Below are 15,307 nucleotides of genomic sequence, written 5' to 3' on the forward strand. Positions count from 1 at the left end.
CTATTATTTGGACTATAACAATCTTATATCGCATTATCAAATCATTAATACCCTGCGGCATCACTATGTAATATGACCACTCCTCCCGCCGCATACCAAAATTGCATTGTATGATGATCCTCGTCATGGACACTACCCCGAATCGCGATGTAGATGACCATTGAGTCTCGGACCCTATTATAATATATTTTCATACAACAATAATACCATTATATCGCTCCCCATTGTCATCAGAGACAATGTCTCGCTCTAAGTGGGGAGGGTGTAAGGTGGGCGCCACCGAGTGGCGCCGAGTTTGGACGTGTTTGGTTTCTGAGTGATAGATGGACGGATTGGGCAGGCGGATCGTTAGAAAACAACTACCTCTGAATCTGCTTAGCTCAATTACCTATCTTGTATCTCTCGCAATAAGACGAGGTTCCGTTTATTGGTGTGTGTGTGATACAAGCTAACTGTACTGACTACGGAGATTCTACAGTGTAATACCGTCCTTGTACACGAACGATCCCGGCGGCGTCAGGTTTGCAGTAATGGCAAGCGGTGGAGGAAAGGGTCGTGCTTCTTATCTACGGGGCAGGCGCCGTTGCGTGCCCCGGGGCGATCTAAAGGTTGCTTGGGTAGAGCACGTGTGAGGGATGACTCGGATCTGTTCTGTGAAAGGCATTCGGGTGCAGTCCCGTCTGTGATGAATTAAGCAAGATTTACATATGACTGAAAAGCACCTGAAGTGCTTTGAAACTTCCTGCTCATGTATGCACGCAATGACGGCGAGTGCTCATTCTGAATCTGAACGACGTTGTTTGGCGTTGTTACTGTCCAACCTTGTGAGTTGCCACCATGCAAATAGGGATAAATACATAGAGTCTGCACCGCCACCGCCCGGCGGCACATCGTGCTCTCAGTTTCCGCGTACACAACGCGTCCACTGCCATTTGCCACAATTCAGTGACCCTACCAGCCATGCCGATCAACGCTGCCTCGAGACTTGCGCTTGAAGAGATTATTAATGTCTTACTCAGTGCAACGGGGCCTCGAGGAAAGCGCAGGTTATGCGACATGTTTCGAGAGTTACCGGACAGAGAGGCGTGGCCGGAATATTACGATGTGCGATGCCTTGCTTGTTCCTGTAAGATATGCTGTTGAATGTATGCAGATCATACCTCAACCCAGGAGCATGAACGGTGTTCAGGAGAAACTGAAGAAGAACTCGTACAGAAACGTGATGGACGCGTACGAGGACCTGAACCTGGTGTTTCTGAATGCCATGTACTACAACGAAGAAGGCAGTCAGATTTGGAAAGATGCGAACACTCTGAAGGTGACTTGTATTGGATTTATTACTGGGATGCAGTTCCCTGATTTCGGCATCCGCTGCTAACCTCGTAGGGTATGTTGGACAATGAGTGGAAGCAAAGATCATCCGTTCTCCCTGTCCCGCGCGACTCTCCTCCACCCTCCTCTGCACAGAAGACTCATCAACCTGCAGCGCCTACAGCTGTATCCACGGCTCCTGTTCCGATAGCCCCTGCCCCGACAGTCGCACCGCCGGTAGCCCCTCCTACACCCGCACCTGCGCCCGCCCCCACGCCGCAAGTCAAGCGATCCGCTTCCTCTATTCCCTCTACATCAAAGCCGGTACCTATTCTCCCTAAGTCGCCGCCACGACCGCCATCGCCGGAGATGGAGATCGATATCGGCGGGGCATCCTCAGATCATGAGCATGTGGAGGAGGTGGCGAGGGATGAACAGAGCGAGGAAATAGTGCGACAGCTCGAAAAGGGGCTTCCTCGGTGGGAAGGGTTCAGCGACGAAGGGTGGATGGCTGAAACAAATGATGTGAGTGCATTCGCTATAGCTCGCTGAGAGAAAGTGCATATTGAGTTCTTTAGGACGTATATCTGGATTTGGTTCTAGCTATCAAGAATCATAAGGACATTGTGTGAGTATAATTTCGTGGTTTACTCTACCACAGTTATCATAACCCCATTAATTGAAGTAGCGGTAATCGCCCCTCTGCGTCGCTCGAGACGCTCCCAGAAGACTGGCCTATCCCACATACGCCCTACAATGTAAGTAGTTTCCTACAGTGCACTCTACTCTAGCTAAACAGAAGCTAGTCTCCCATATCACTCAAGTTGATAGAGGTTGGAGATGTTCATGTCGCAAATGTGTGGAAGCATTGACCAAGCTGCAGAGCCGTTGCCGAATGAAAAGCTATCCTTTCAGTAAATCGTTCGACATGGACATGGAGATCCTATTCTTGAAAGGTCGTAGATGGTATGAGCCCGGTACTGAGAAGTACGGTCATGTCTGTTTACTTCAGGTAACTGCTTCCATTCTCTTGCGCGACAGTAAAGCTGATGAAACATAGCGGCTCTATCAAGCTCTAACTTCCTCCTCCCCGCCTTCCGGTCCCCCGTATGCATCATCCACAAACTTCGCTTCCTTACGCGCCGGACCCGGAACTGCGCGGCCTCTTCACTCAAGTGACACCGAGGGTGTGCCAGGCGTCACCACCTTCCGAGTTTCCATAAAGGACAGGACTTTCGTCGACGAGGTGCATTACAAGGGATGGAGCGTCCGACTAGCGGATTGGCTCCACATGAGCAATCCCGACGATCCCAGCAAACCAATTGTTGCACAGGTGTTCAAGTGTTGGGTGTCCGATGAAGCGTGGGTCATTTGTCTTTCGTACAGCTGCGCGGGACGTTGATTTTGAAAATTGTGTTACATCGGGTATAGCGCGAAGAAAGGAACGCCCGGGCTAACTGTATGCTGGTATAACCGGCCCGAACAGGTACGGCATTGTTCGTATGATACGATGTAGGAGCTTCATATTCCTCAGACCATACACCCTGCCCATCGTCAGTTCTGGGAAGGCGAGGTCTTCAAGACAAGTAAGTTACCTTGTGTATTCATTTCAAGGATTTTGTACTTACAGTTACACCAGGTCATTTCGCTGACCATCCTCTGGAAGACATCATCGAGAAGATAGCTTGCCAATTTACTGCTAGGCACGTACGTGGTCGCCCACGTCCTCCCTTTTGGTACCCGGGCTGGCCGTTATACGTCTGTGATTCTCGATACAACGACCGAGACCGGCTGTTCGTGAAAATTAAAAACTGGAACTCATGTATCCCAGACGAGGTCCGCAAGAATCCGGACTTCATGCCCATATATCCGTTCGAACGCACCGTCTTTCCCCGTCGTTTCGGCAGTCCTTTCCTAAAAGGCAAAAACGTGAAGGGACCCGGTGGGATTGGCGAGAGTACGGTGAAAGGAGATGGCGAGAAAGCTGAACCTGGGGCAAAACGGCCCCGACGTACCGGCACTCACAGCATTGTCGATCAGACGGGTCCGAATAAGGGCTTGTATGTCGGCGTGCCTGGTGCACAGACCTCGACTCCCCCTGGTTCCACCTCGCAATATCCCCAGCATTTCCAGGGGCAACATCAGGTGCAGCCGCGGCCACAGTCATCTCAGAACAGGCCGACCGAGGACCGATCTATCATTACAGCTGCCGGAGGTTGGAGTAATCTTGCGAGTATCGCCGTACTAGAGAAGGTTCCTCCCGAGACGGGTATGTTCCCTGACCAGCTCTCCTGTACTATGCAGCGTTAACTGACAGAATCTTCGGCAGCCAAACATTTTGACCGGGATCCCGAGACGAACGAGCTTTTGTGGTTCTCCGGGGCACCCATGAATGTTGCCCGCCCGTCGGGTCCACAGTACAGCCTTGCGTACCTGCACTTCCTTGCGAAGAAACGGAAGGCTAATCAAGCGGTGGGTACCGACGAGGATCCCAACAAGAAGAAGAAGCCCGCCCCTAAGACTGCGACGGAGATTGTTAATGCGGTTCTGTCGGACGTTGGGAAGCCATGATAAGCTTCCACCTCGTTGCTGTACCGCTGTACCCTATGAGAGCAATGATGAATTATTACAGCCAAAGAACTTGTGGGGTCCTGTCGCGGTTCATTCTGTCGCACGTTCGTCGTAGGTTAGGGGAGCAGGAGCTGAACCATTTGCTAGGTCACGTAGCATGACGCTCCAGTGTAGTATATGTGCGTCGTCTTATCAGGTCTTGCACACGATCGACTGGAAGTGCGACGCGGACCTGTTGATTCTGGGCCGCCTGTCGTGCGTTAACCGCACGGACTTCTACGACTCGGACGTTCCGGAGCACCCCTAAGCCAAATTAAAATACTCAGGGTATGTACGAATAGTCCGTGCAATGTACTGACGGCCTAAGCTGCAAGAATCTTACTGAAGTACTTTGTTATGCCTTCTCCACTCTTCACTATCGCGCCAATGATATCGTCAGGTCGGACAATTACAGCAACCTCATCCTGAGACCCTTCCGGTCGATATGCCCTATACATGTGCGCATCACAATCCTTGAGAGCATGATCGACCTTGCTTGTCCATGTAAACTCGGTCTCTAGATCCTGTTCACGCACGGGAGTCTCTTGGGGGATGATGACAGCGGACTGCACAACTTCGGCCGGAACATTATTGAGGGCCGAGGCAAAGGAGTTGATTTTAGCCTCAGAACTAGCGAAAACCAGGACTGTATGCTGTGTGGATTTGAAATAGTCGAAGAGCCGCTTCACGGAAGGAGGGGCGGAGAGTATATCGAGAAGTGAAGGAGCATCCGGAGCTCGATCTCCAGCGCGAATATCATTCCCCTCTTGGACCCCTGGAGCAGTGTTGGACGCCGTTTCGTCTGAGACAGCTGTGGCGGTCTCGTCAAAGACAACTGGGCTCCAACGATAGTTTATGTCCAGCTGCCAAAGAGGGGCTTTGTCTGGGCGCCAGTTCCCGTAGCCAAACTTTCCCCAGGTTGCTGCAATTTGGGCATTGAGAATGGCAGTGGTGTGTTCGAGCATGACCTTGATGACCGGCGCCCGTTCTGCGGTGTAACTCGCTAAGAGCTCTGCTGAGGCTAGACCTTTGTGTGCGAGAGCAAGTCGCCATGACAAGAGCCACTTAACCCTTCACTCGTCAGCGGAATGGGAGATCGACGCGATGAGATTACTCACGGCGTCAGCAATGCCGTTGTTCAAACCCTGACAACGACCTCTTAGTCTTTCTTTGTGACAGGCATGATCGAGAGAACTCACCTGCCCTCCTGCGGGACTATGGATGTGTGCCGCGTCTGATATACCACAGTTCAATCCCAGGACCATCGTTGTAGCTGACAGAGCTTACCTCCGGCAAGGAATACCCTCCCTTTGCTGAACTCTTTCACCATCCGCATACTAGGTCTAAGAGGGTTACCGCGTTAGAAATTAGATCGGGGGCGATAGTGACAGGTGGTCCTGACTTGTAATTGGAAAAGTTGATGACCTCGACAATCTCTATGTCCCCTCGACCAGTCTGCAACTTGATCCATTCCGTCACAGACTTGGGATTGGGTTGCAAGCCATTGGTATCGAGGTTTTGGCCACCGGCCAGTAGCCAGAAATGCTCTTTCGAAAATTCTGTCTTGCGGATCGTTATCCTGTATGAGCCAGCCATTAGTTATGTAAGGGAATGGCAGCATCCAACGTGCATTTTATTCGATATCTCGCCCCATTTGTGCCAAAACTGATGAAGGAAACGTTGGATGAGCAATAGTAAGGAGACGGGTTGCAAAGGAGGATGTCGTACATTGCCCTCAAGGCCGCGCAGGCGGATATCAGCAAAGACAAATGAAAGATTTTCCCGGGATTCCCCATCGAGGGTCAAGCCAAGTCGTCTCCTTGTAATGCCTGGAGTTTGGAGTGAACATGAGGATATATGATGGATAGGAAGGCAGTAGCACGTTACCTTTGGCGCCGTCCGTGCCAACCAAATAACTCGCGCTATAGGATTCTGTTGACTCTTTGCCATCCGCGCTCTTTTTGACAATACTAGCGACGACGTGATCGTCGCACTGCTCGAAGTCGCGCAGCTCCGTGCCCATTTCTACCTCCGTTCCGAATCTCGCTAAGTGTGCCCGCAAAATATCCTGGCTGAGACTTTGGGACAAGGCCTTACATTGGAGCTTTGTGGTCGCGCCTCATGAGTGATCAACTGAAATGTCATAATGAAGTATGTGCTTACGAAGGGGCGACTGGGCGTTGCGTCGACATGAGGGAACATCCTGAATGTCTCGAGGACCCTTTCTCCACCGGGGATTTCGTAATCTACTATGACGGGTGCTTGTCCAGCAGCCTTCAAAATGTACGGTAAAACCCCCAGGAAGTGGTAAATCTCTAGTGTGCGAGGCTAAGAGAGACGATCGCTCAGGCAATGGCCAGAGAAGTTATCCAGGTTGCACACCATGATTCCGGATGCTCTGGATGCGAGTTTGGGTACCGGCTCCTTTTCGATGATGCGGACAGGTATACTGTGTTGACGCAACACGATGGCGGTAACTAGGCCGACCGGGCCTGCACCTGCCTAAAGTACGAGTCTGGGTAAGTGATCCGTAGGGATAATATCCGTAGACCCACGATGAGAATTGGGGGTGCCTGTGACATTGCCATTGCTGGATATTCTAGCTCTTCTTACTGGGCGATCCGGAGCGATCATGCTCGGGGCAGTATCCATTATATACACTCCATTGGACTTGCCATGTACCTCGGTGGCAAGCATACTGTGTTTTCACATACGGGCCGCTTTGGTCGGCTCTTGAGTGCACAAATAGCTCAGAAGAAGCAGTACCGGTCGGATCGGTTGCGACTCGACGGCTGTGAGAAAACGTGAGGCGGCACCAATCTACTGTTTTGAAGAAGAGCAGTGAAGTGCGGTAAATGGGGAGCTCACTGTCACGGGCGAGTCCTTGGTGGGGATTTTGAAACGGGCATGGTTCGCTGTGGATGAACTTCCGAACTCGGGGTACTGTAATTCCAGGCCGGGACACGGTCAGCAAATTTACGAGAGCACCCCGCTTAACGTAAAGAGTTGTTTCCTCTCTACGCCGGACAGAATGTGCTGCAGTCCAGTCGTGTTCGTAATTCGGGATACGGTCCTTGATTTCCGCTATTCAGGTTCGTACTGAGTGAGCTTCTTAGGCGCGGACGTCCTGCAGCAAGGGGTTCCGTATGAGGACTTCTTCCATTAATTTTCTGAGTTGTTGGAGGGTACAAGTCGCTGAAATGGCGGATCTTCTGCAGGTCTCCTGAGCCACGCACGCCGCAAGCCACAAGGGACCGTGAGATCCTTCCGCCATCCACTTGCACGTGACTAACGGGGAACTGGAAACGCGTCGGGTCGCCACACCACTTGCAGAAGGACATCCATCCAGCTACATTCTCAGACTCTATTCCGCCTGGTGACTATGGTTGCCCGGGTGTCCCTACCTGCGCAATGCATGAACAAACAGCTTATAGCGAGACTACTCGCTACGGTGGCCGGTGTCAGAACATACATTTCAAGAAATCTCCGGCCTTGTCATATCAGGCATGACACACCAACACAGCCCGGTTGTGGAAGTAGGACGTGTCAGGTGCTAGAACTTATGTCGCGAGAAGAATGATATTGGTTCATCAATGATACCAAAATCACTGCGTGATGCGGCCTCGCTCTTCACTGTTTACCCTCTAATTGCATTGATTTGTTGCACAGTCCATACTGTAGCGCTAAGTTACCCTCTGCTAACTACACCTAAATTATAGGCCTGATGACTGCTGTCCTCCGAACGTGTCAATACCTGGCGTAATTTCCGACTCTGATTTCTATGATCGCTGACTGGATTCATACCAATGTCATGCCAGCAGACCATCACACTAGATCCCCGAGGAGGAGTGAGCGTCGTCACAGCATAGGTCTCCATATGCAAGTACAGCGGAATGGCGAATGTGCTAAATGTGACATCAGGTACAATCAGTTAATTTCTTCGATGTCGAATAGTCAGGCCGCCTGTGTCTCACTCATATTCAGAGTTTCTAGCCAAGCTTAACCTGCACCAAATGTTACTTGTCGCACTATGCCATATAGCAATCATTGAATAGCCCTGCGATTCCGCCGGGGACTCGAGAAGTCGGTCCTGCTCTTGTTTTGTGAGTACATCTCCATGTCATCACCTGGATTCATTCGCTACAATTTCGTAAGGACTCTGTCGACTCTGGACAGAACACTATGGCACAAAATCTACGACTATGCCCAGCGGAGAACAAGGTCGCCACGGATAATAAGAAGACCCTGTGGCGGGCGGGGCCTGCCGGACGTTCCTGATTTTCTCCCGCCAGCATGCGTCTTCGGAGCCGAAGTGGCAGTGCAGCCCAACGGCTGCTCTCACTGCTACGGCTCCTCTCCTTAAGGCGTTCTCGGAGGCAACGGGATTTCTCGCCCGACTCTAAGTAGCTGCGTATGAGACAGTCTAGTTCACACCAGACATGTCAACTAGCGGCTGACACTATCGGTAGCATGTCCCAGATCCATGTGCGCTCCATACTGTCATGTCCCAGATTGGCTCATCCCGCATCGGACCTGGGGTGAAGTCCCTGCCAATGCCGACAGGGGGCGGTGGATAATTAAGGGCGAGCCCAAATACATCGGATCCGGTCTGCCAGCGAGTAGGCTCCCTTGTCTCGCGGCGGAACTGATTGGTATCTGCCAGTGGAGACCTTCACTGCTGCTGGTTCAAGTAGAAGAAGCTCTCCAGACATGAAAAGACGGTGCCTGCACTGGGCAATTTTCAACTGCCGCTGAGAAGGTGCAGATGGACAAGTCGGCATCAGCGGAGCATGGCTATCACGGGTACCGAATTCCCAGTTCGCTTCTTCTGACGCCTGGCGCGCTGCTCGCGACCGTACCTGTCAGGTCTCCCGTATATACATGAGCAATCCACGGCATATCGGATTCTGAACGCATGCGGATGCTCCACCTCTACCTTTACCTCACCTGCAAGCGCGCTTGCCGCCACGCTCCTTCACCATGACCTGCGGTTCGTCGTATTATATGGTATCTCCGTTCCATAATACCTTCGATGAATTACTGTGTACTGACAGGTGCCAACTTAGGCCGTAATGGCTTCTCTCTGGGTAAATGCGTATTACCTTGTATAGTAACGTAGACAACTAACAACCCCGGGCCGTACCCTAGGCCGAAGCACTCTTCTACGGTACGTAGTACTTCTATTTGTCCGGGAATATGCTAAGACACCGTCTTCCCCAGGATCATACCTCGTACTCTTCGGAGTCTGCATCTGTATCTACGGGTATCAGCGCTTCAGCAACAGACTCTTGACGGTTGCAGTATTCATGTTTGTCTTGGCCACCGCACACGCCCTTGTGCAATTCTCCCAGTTCCTGTCCACGTATGAAGTGGTGACGGAGAGTGTCTGCGTCGGATTCACATGCTCAGCGTGCTACCACGGCGACGAGACACGAGCACGCCAGCTCAACATTTGGAACAGGCTGCAGCCCGTGTCCCAGGCCCTGCTAGTCACGAACCAGTGAGCTTTCCGATTGTTAACACTTCCGCCGCTGGTGCTGATGCATGCATTTCGACCTCCTCTGCAGACTCATTGCTGATGGTTTGCTGGTAAGGTCCCGCGCCACTCAGACAAGCTTACGCGCTTACAAATAGCCAGATTTACCGATGTTATAGCGTATGGCAATCAAAGTTCAGGATCATCATGCTTCCACTCTTAATGGTAGCTGCCACTGCCGGTAAGCCGTTCTACGCATTTGTCGGCCATCAGTTTCTCATCGCGTTGAAGTATCGGGATACATTCAAGCCAATATACTCAACCAGTTGTACTTGATTAGACGTGATACCCCTCTAGACCAGGCGACTCCTCCTCCCGATTGGCGCCATCTGCAAAATTTGCAAAGCTCGTTGAGCGAGACCTACATGGCATGCTCGCTCGCAACGAACATCGTTGTCACTACCCTCATTGGTGCATATCGCTCTCCTTCAGCACGCAGGTGATGCCTTGACTTATTCTGGAGTAGCGGCACGCATATGGTGGAAGTCACATCAGGTGCGGACCACGCTGGGGCCGCAAGCTGGCAGATCACGCTCTGCTGCAAACCTCGTGTAGGTTGGGAAAGCCTTTGCCGGAGACCACTAACAGACGTATTTTATGACGAAAGAATTGAATCTGGCGCGCTATTTTCCGCGTCCCTTCTAGTGTGGTTGATCATGCACGCGCTTTTGCCAAATAAATACGAGGTGAGTGTGTTGCTCCTGACAATGAATGAAGATACACGATTTCCCGTCTCCCAACAGTATATCGCAGGCGCAATCAGTAGCCAGATGGTGGTGAGTCCCACTCCCCTCGCCCACGCCTCCACCTGGATCACCTTCTCCCCAGGGCATCGTACCGACCTTGATCATCGTGCGTGTAGGCCTCGGCAAAAGTATCGACAAGACGGCCCGCATTATCGAAGTGGAGCTACACAGCCCGATATCACCAAGTCGCACATCACGCTCTGTGCGCTTCAGCATGTACGGACCAGACAGCCCAGACGCAGAGCGCCAGGACCCGCCGCCCGTTCCTGTCATGAAGGCCCGGCATATGAGCGTCAGCACCATTAAGCTCCCGGAGCCACCGAAAGTCAGGGATCGGTCGGTGTATGATTAGGCGGAAGGAGAGAAGTCAAATGTGAACCAGCCTTGAAGGCGAATTCGAAATGTTGTACTCAGGAATCACACTCGTTCAGTTAGGATCGTTTGGTTATTGGGATATTGTCCTTTATTACATGGCGGACCTGGGGTTACATACACGCGCGGCCTAGCGGCTCCCCGTTGAACCAGGAACTTCAATACTACAGAACAGACCTTTATCCTCCACGTCCTCCTTCGTCCAGGACAGACCGACTACCAGGAGCAGTCTGGGTCATCTGAACATGCCAGCCACGGCTTGTGCCTCATCAGCCTCGCACCAGTGTGCGAGATGTGGGGGGTAAGGTTGACAGTCTTTTGAACAATAAATTATACGATACTGGCTGTCTTGCTGTGAACACAACATCCAGCTCCTGAACCCCCCATATCCCAACGCTTCCTCTGTGCCATCTCCTTGCTCAGGAACAACGTCAGTGGGGACCTACTGCACTGTACATGAGAGTCGCAATTCAGTACTTAACAGAGTAGAGCATGGAGAGGCTGCCGCTTAAAGAAACGAGGACCACTAGCAAACACGACAGTACCCTTCTGGCCTCACCGTAAGGGGTCGAATCTCGCACGTAGACGTCTGTTATTATCTAGTGTCCCGATATCCTCATTTTCCACCAAATCGGGCTGTTCAGCCAGAAGCCGGCCTGCAGCATAGCTATCCAAACTGTCGCCGAACGCCGGGCGAAGCCAAAGACCGGAAGACACGATGAGTCCAACAACCCACACGGCAAGCAAGCACATCGCTGCTACGAAGAAGCGGTCATCGCGCTTGCGGCCAGAGACCGCGACGTGCCTGGTCGCCTGGTAGGGCGTGTTAGTGTCGCGACCGACAAGTTCGATGGCCGCCGCCATGTGCGCGATGCCGTTCCAAAGAGCGGTCGCAAATCCGTCCAGGGAGGGAGACATATAGTACAGTCCCTGGTTGATGCCGACTTGCCAATAACCCAGCCCGTCGATCGCAGCTGCCTGCCCGGCCTCCGAGTTGGGCACTGTTTGGAGGTAGTACATCATCGCTGCCATTGGGCCTAGCAATGGTTCACCTGCTTGCGAAGGGACGTACAGCTTGTCCGGCGTGAAGTGGTCGAATGAAGTATAGCGCCCTTGGACGGAAGCATTGCCGAACACAGCATGAGCATCACAACGTACGACGCCGGCGACGAGATCGCCCTTGACCATGCCGTTGCTTCCCGTGTTTACTAGCCAAAAGTATGTCGTGGAATTGGAGGTTTGAGACTGGTTGAAGGGAGCGAAGGATTCGTCAGTAGTACAAGCTGATACATTCAAGGCTGTGAAACGACTCCGTTAAAAGGTCGTAGGCTGATTAAAGCATATTAATTTCCATACCTAACGCATTTGGGGCAATAACCGTCTTCATAGAGAAACCTATATTGCTCAGCGCCGTGGAACAAAACTGGGAAAATCCCTGGGGAGTGTTATTGAAGCGGGTGTCGGTAGAATCGACGACGTTGCAACCACCTCGGAGTCGCACTCCAGGAAGATGAGTGTCCAGATCGAGGGCGTTTCCTGCGAAAAAATAGTCGCCAGATGCGTGAACATGGGCCTGCCCGACGGGTGTGTATGTTGTCGAGTTGAAGAGACTAATGACGGATTGGTTCGTTGCCCAAGCACCAGCACCAGCAGCCACGGCTGCGTAAGCGTCTACTCCACCTAATTTTGAGGGGGAGAGAGCACTCGGAAAGAATACCTGCGGTATGGCGATGTCCAAGGTCTTGATGGGGTACGCGCGGTTGAGGACAAGCGGCGTGACTGCAGTTAGGAGAGTGATGCCCGAGAAGAAGAAGAATGCAAAGGATGGGCCGATGCGCCGTCTAGTGGCTGTCCAGCCTGTCGTGATAATGCCCACTGGACCTGCCCACTGCTGGTCTGCCATCCAGAACAGCTCTGTCCAGGTACGTGGACTCCCGCTGGAGGTTCGAAGACCTGAGATAGAGAGGCGCGAGAGATGCATTGCCGTGATTGGGGCGTGGGCTTGAGCGAATATCGTACTCATGACGGTCGGCAGCCCATCATTGCTGTAATACCAGGGCAGGGACACTCTCGTAGGTGCCACCGCGACGGACCGCTCAAGGACGGCCACCATAGCAGCGACAAAAGCGACCCATAGCACAACTAACACGGAGCTGAACAGATGGAGCCTGAGACGAGTTCCATGCCCATGGTCTGCCACTACGAACGCCGACGCCTCGGTCGGATATTTCTCGGACTCTGCGCGATGTGGCATGGGCTTAGGCGAAGACGTGCCTACAGACCCGACGTCTACCCTTGCATACTGATACTGCAAAGCACCTTGAGATCACGTATGCCTGGAAGCTTGAAATGGGGAGCACTCACTTGCAGTGAAGGATGGGGCTCCATTCGGTTCGACTGAAGGTCGCTTCTAAGCCGACGAAGTGCGAATACAGCAGAGGGTGCGGCGCCAGAGTTTCATGCTATGCCACAGGCGTTATATGTATCATTTTATGTCGATCAAGCTTACAGTTGCTTGAACTTATTAGGCCCTGATGATATGCGACCCGCGCGTTGACCATGGCTGTGGCTGGCTGTGGTCGCTGCTGCCAAGGGTATCGACGAATGGAGAAATCACAGTACTAGTGATTAGCGATAATCGATATCGGCCCCGCCTATGTAATTATACGAGGCGAGAGGGATGGGCTCCTTCCTCCCGGATATCTTGCCGTTCTACCAGGTATAGTGACCTTGCGTCGCGCCCTGGCTATGGCAAGATTATTCGGAATTGTCATAGTCAAGGTAGGCGTAGGTTGTCCCCTCATCACTGCGCCCAACTGTTCGCGTTAGTCGTATTCCTTCAAATACACGACAAGAGTTTACTCTACAGTCACTACAGCTGAATAGCGATAAATGCCAGATGGAAAAGCTTACGATGAAGCCGATGCACTCATAAGAACCCTCCTGTCCGCCCAGCCCCAAAGCGATCGCTCAAGCCTTTCGAGTCGTTGATAATTTGGTCACGCTTCTTGTCGTCCATCAAGCGACCACCGAGAGCCATGTCCCTCGCGTGGTCCCATATAACTGGCGGCTCCTCCGACCCAGCTTTATCTTTCGAAGACTTCTCGGAAGTCGCATGTTGTTGTAGTAATGTCGGGCCACGGTGTTTGCGCTGCGCGACCGAGCAACGAGGGAGAGCATTCCGTCAGACAAGGGATAACAAGTCGCAAAAGCGAAAAGACGGATGCACGACAAGGCAAAGGCTCACCGTGTACTCTTCGACGCCTTGCCTCACGACCTCGTCGCGCCTCCTCTTCCTCAACGCGTCCTCCGCATCCACATCCGGCTCAGCGTTCTCGATACGCCGCTTTTTACCCGACACCTCGTCGGCGAGGCGCTGCTGACGCTCGGCGGGTGTCTCGGTCCAGAGAGTCGTATCGGTCGATTTGACGTTCGTGCTTTTAGAGAACTGTCGCGCTTGACGTAGCTTCGCAGGGTCCAAGGCTAGTATAAGATGATTATATAGTGTTTTAAAACAGGACGGAGGTCAACGTACATCCCAGAAGGCCCTGCGACGAAGGAGGGACTAACATCCACTCTTCTCGCTGCAGCGCTTTCGGTTTGGCAGCGTCCTGAAGTCATGGCAATGAGTGGGCTAGAGCGAAATGAAACTAGATGCCAACGTACCTCAGCCGCCTTCCGTCTTCTCTCTTCTCTCTCCAGGAATTCCCTCACACCATCCTCCTCTACGGGGCCCGCTCCTGCTGGTAACGGCACAGGGCCCACTTCGTCATCGTCATCGTCTTCCTGAAAACTGGGCGGTGGGAATGATGGTCCTATCACCCTCTTGGGAGGTGAGGCGCGAGGCGGGCTGAGAGAAGGTAGGGAGGGTCCAGCTCTGCGTGAGGCTGCCAGGTCAGGCGGAAGAGCCGGGACATAGTCGTCTTCATCGCTTTCTTCCTCTTCTTGCTTCTGGCCTCGTTGTTCATCTGTAACATTATGACCAGTCAATACTGTGCTTGAAGTAGTGATGCCGCGGACGGACCTGACCTATTTGCAGAGGCGTGTTCAGGTGGTAATTGCGGACCAGCTTCTTCGTCGTCGTCGGATGTCGATGGCTTAGTCTGATTGAGTAAATGCGGCGGAATCTGGGGGCCAATAGACGACATATTCGCGCGTATGTCTGTGCGGTGTTCAGCCAATTCAGCCACTCGAATAGCGAAGCATATTTGCGTCTATTTGCACTTGTGGCTATCCCGCCACAATCACAATGCCAAACTTCGTGTGTCTCCCTCACTCCAGGAAATCTGAGAGTTCGAGAATCCGGGACGTCCAGGTCAGCCGGACTGTCCAAGCCGTCCACGGTGGCTGATGATGCAGTGGCTACGACATGGGTTCACTCTTCACATCCGCTGTCATTCCAGTTGGGACTGTGCTCTCTCTTTCTTTCGTCTCTTTTCCTCCCCCCTACTTCTTTCTACCCCATTACCCTTAGGCGATACTTCCACTACATGCGACACATCATTGTATATTACTTGCCGCTGTATATATGCATATCTGTACAGACTGTGGACAACCAGCTATAATCAAGCCTGTTAAATCCAAGAAGAACGGCAACTACGGAAAATTGTATGCAAAGGTAAGGGGGCTCTACCCTGCTTCCTTGTTGCTGATGCTGATGCTGATACTGATACAATAGTGCGAGAGGATGAACATCAACTCGCCAACGGGCCGCTGCAACTATTTCTGGTGG

The 15,307-nt window shown here is 52.4% G+C and overlaps 5 protein-coding genes across 5 annotated transcripts; 2 read left to right on the forward strand and 3 right to left on the reverse strand.

Annotated features, from left to right (window-relative positions):
* Positions 1 to 960: 960 nt before the first annotated feature.
* Positions 961 to 3,882, forward strand: GLOTRDRAFT_135767 (uncharacterized protein; the record flags this gene model as incomplete). Its single annotated transcript, XM_007863270.1, has 12 exons — positions 961 to 1,104; positions 1,154 to 1,318; positions 1,387 to 1,836; positions 1,890 to 1,939; positions 1,997 to 2,069; positions 2,118 to 2,144; positions 2,195 to 2,323; positions 2,372 to 2,673; positions 2,743 to 2,797; positions 2,846 to 2,897; positions 2,951 to 3,580; positions 3,641 to 3,882. The coding sequence occupies 12 exons, from the start codon at positions 961 to 963 to the stop codon at positions 3,880 to 3,882; spliced, it is 2,319 nt and encodes a 772-aa protein (XP_007861461.1).
* A 362-nt stretch (positions 3,883 to 4,244) lies between these two features.
* GLOTRDRAFT_135768 (uncharacterized protein) lies at positions 4,245 to 6,503 on the reverse strand (the record flags this gene model as incomplete). Its single annotated transcript, XM_007863271.1, has 11 exons — positions 4,245 to 4,985; positions 5,040 to 5,066; positions 5,121 to 5,155; positions 5,209 to 5,264; positions 5,324 to 5,500; positions 5,552 to 5,586; positions 5,650 to 5,750; positions 5,809 to 6,025; positions 6,085 to 6,249; positions 6,304 to 6,423; positions 6,477 to 6,503. 11 exons carry the CDS (start codon positions 6,501 to 6,503, stop codon positions 4,245 to 4,247), a joined length of 1,701 nt encoding a protein of 566 aa, XP_007861462.1.
* Positions 6,504 to 8,993: 2,490 nt separating this feature from the next.
* GLOTRDRAFT_135769 (uncharacterized protein) lies at positions 8,994 to 10,763 on the forward strand (the record flags this gene model as incomplete). Its single annotated transcript, XM_007863272.1, has 10 exons — positions 8,994 to 9,008; positions 9,070 to 9,088; positions 9,142 to 9,421; positions 9,489 to 9,510; positions 9,560 to 9,638; positions 9,689 to 9,868; positions 9,924 to 10,008; positions 10,065 to 10,143; positions 10,201 to 10,233; positions 10,286 to 10,763. 10 exons carry the CDS (start codon positions 8,994 to 8,996, stop codon positions 10,553 to 10,555), a joined length of 1,062 nt encoding a protein of 353 aa, XP_007861463.1. The 3' UTR covers positions 10,556 to 10,763.
* Positions 10,764 to 10,923: 160 nt separating this feature from the next.
* GLOTRDRAFT_135770 (uncharacterized protein) lies at positions 10,924 to 12,963 on the reverse strand (the record flags this gene model as incomplete). Its single annotated transcript, XM_007863273.1, has 3 exons — positions 10,924 to 11,873; positions 11,932 to 12,883; positions 12,940 to 12,963. The coding sequence occupies 3 exons, from the start codon at positions 12,961 to 12,963 to the stop codon at positions 11,131 to 11,133; spliced, it is 1,719 nt and encodes a 572-aa protein (XP_007861464.1). The 3' UTR covers positions 10,924 to 11,130.
* Positions 12,964 to 13,376: 413 nt separating this feature from the next.
* GLOTRDRAFT_135771 (uncharacterized protein) lies at positions 13,377 to 14,745 on the reverse strand. Its single transcript, XM_007863274.1, has 5 exons — positions 14,600 to 14,745; positions 14,242 to 14,543; positions 14,111 to 14,186; positions 13,823 to 14,058; positions 13,377 to 13,726 (listed from the first exon to the last, which is right to left on the reverse strand). The coding sequence occupies exons 1-5, from the start codon at positions 14,721 to 14,723 to the stop codon at positions 13,505 to 13,507; spliced, it is 960 nt and encodes a 319-aa protein (XP_007861465.1). The 5' UTR covers positions 14,724 to 14,745; the 3' UTR covers positions 13,377 to 13,504.
* Positions 14,746 to 15,307: the final 562 nt, after the last annotated feature.

This window comes from Gloeophyllum trabeum (genome assembly GCF_000344685.1).
Source record: "Gloeophyllum trabeum ATCC 11539 unplaced genomic scaffold GLOTRscaffold_00001, whole genome shotgun sequence".
NCBI classification, from domain to species: domain Eukaryota; kingdom Fungi; phylum Basidiomycota; class Agaricomycetes; order Gloeophyllales; family Gloeophyllaceae; genus Gloeophyllum; species Gloeophyllum trabeum.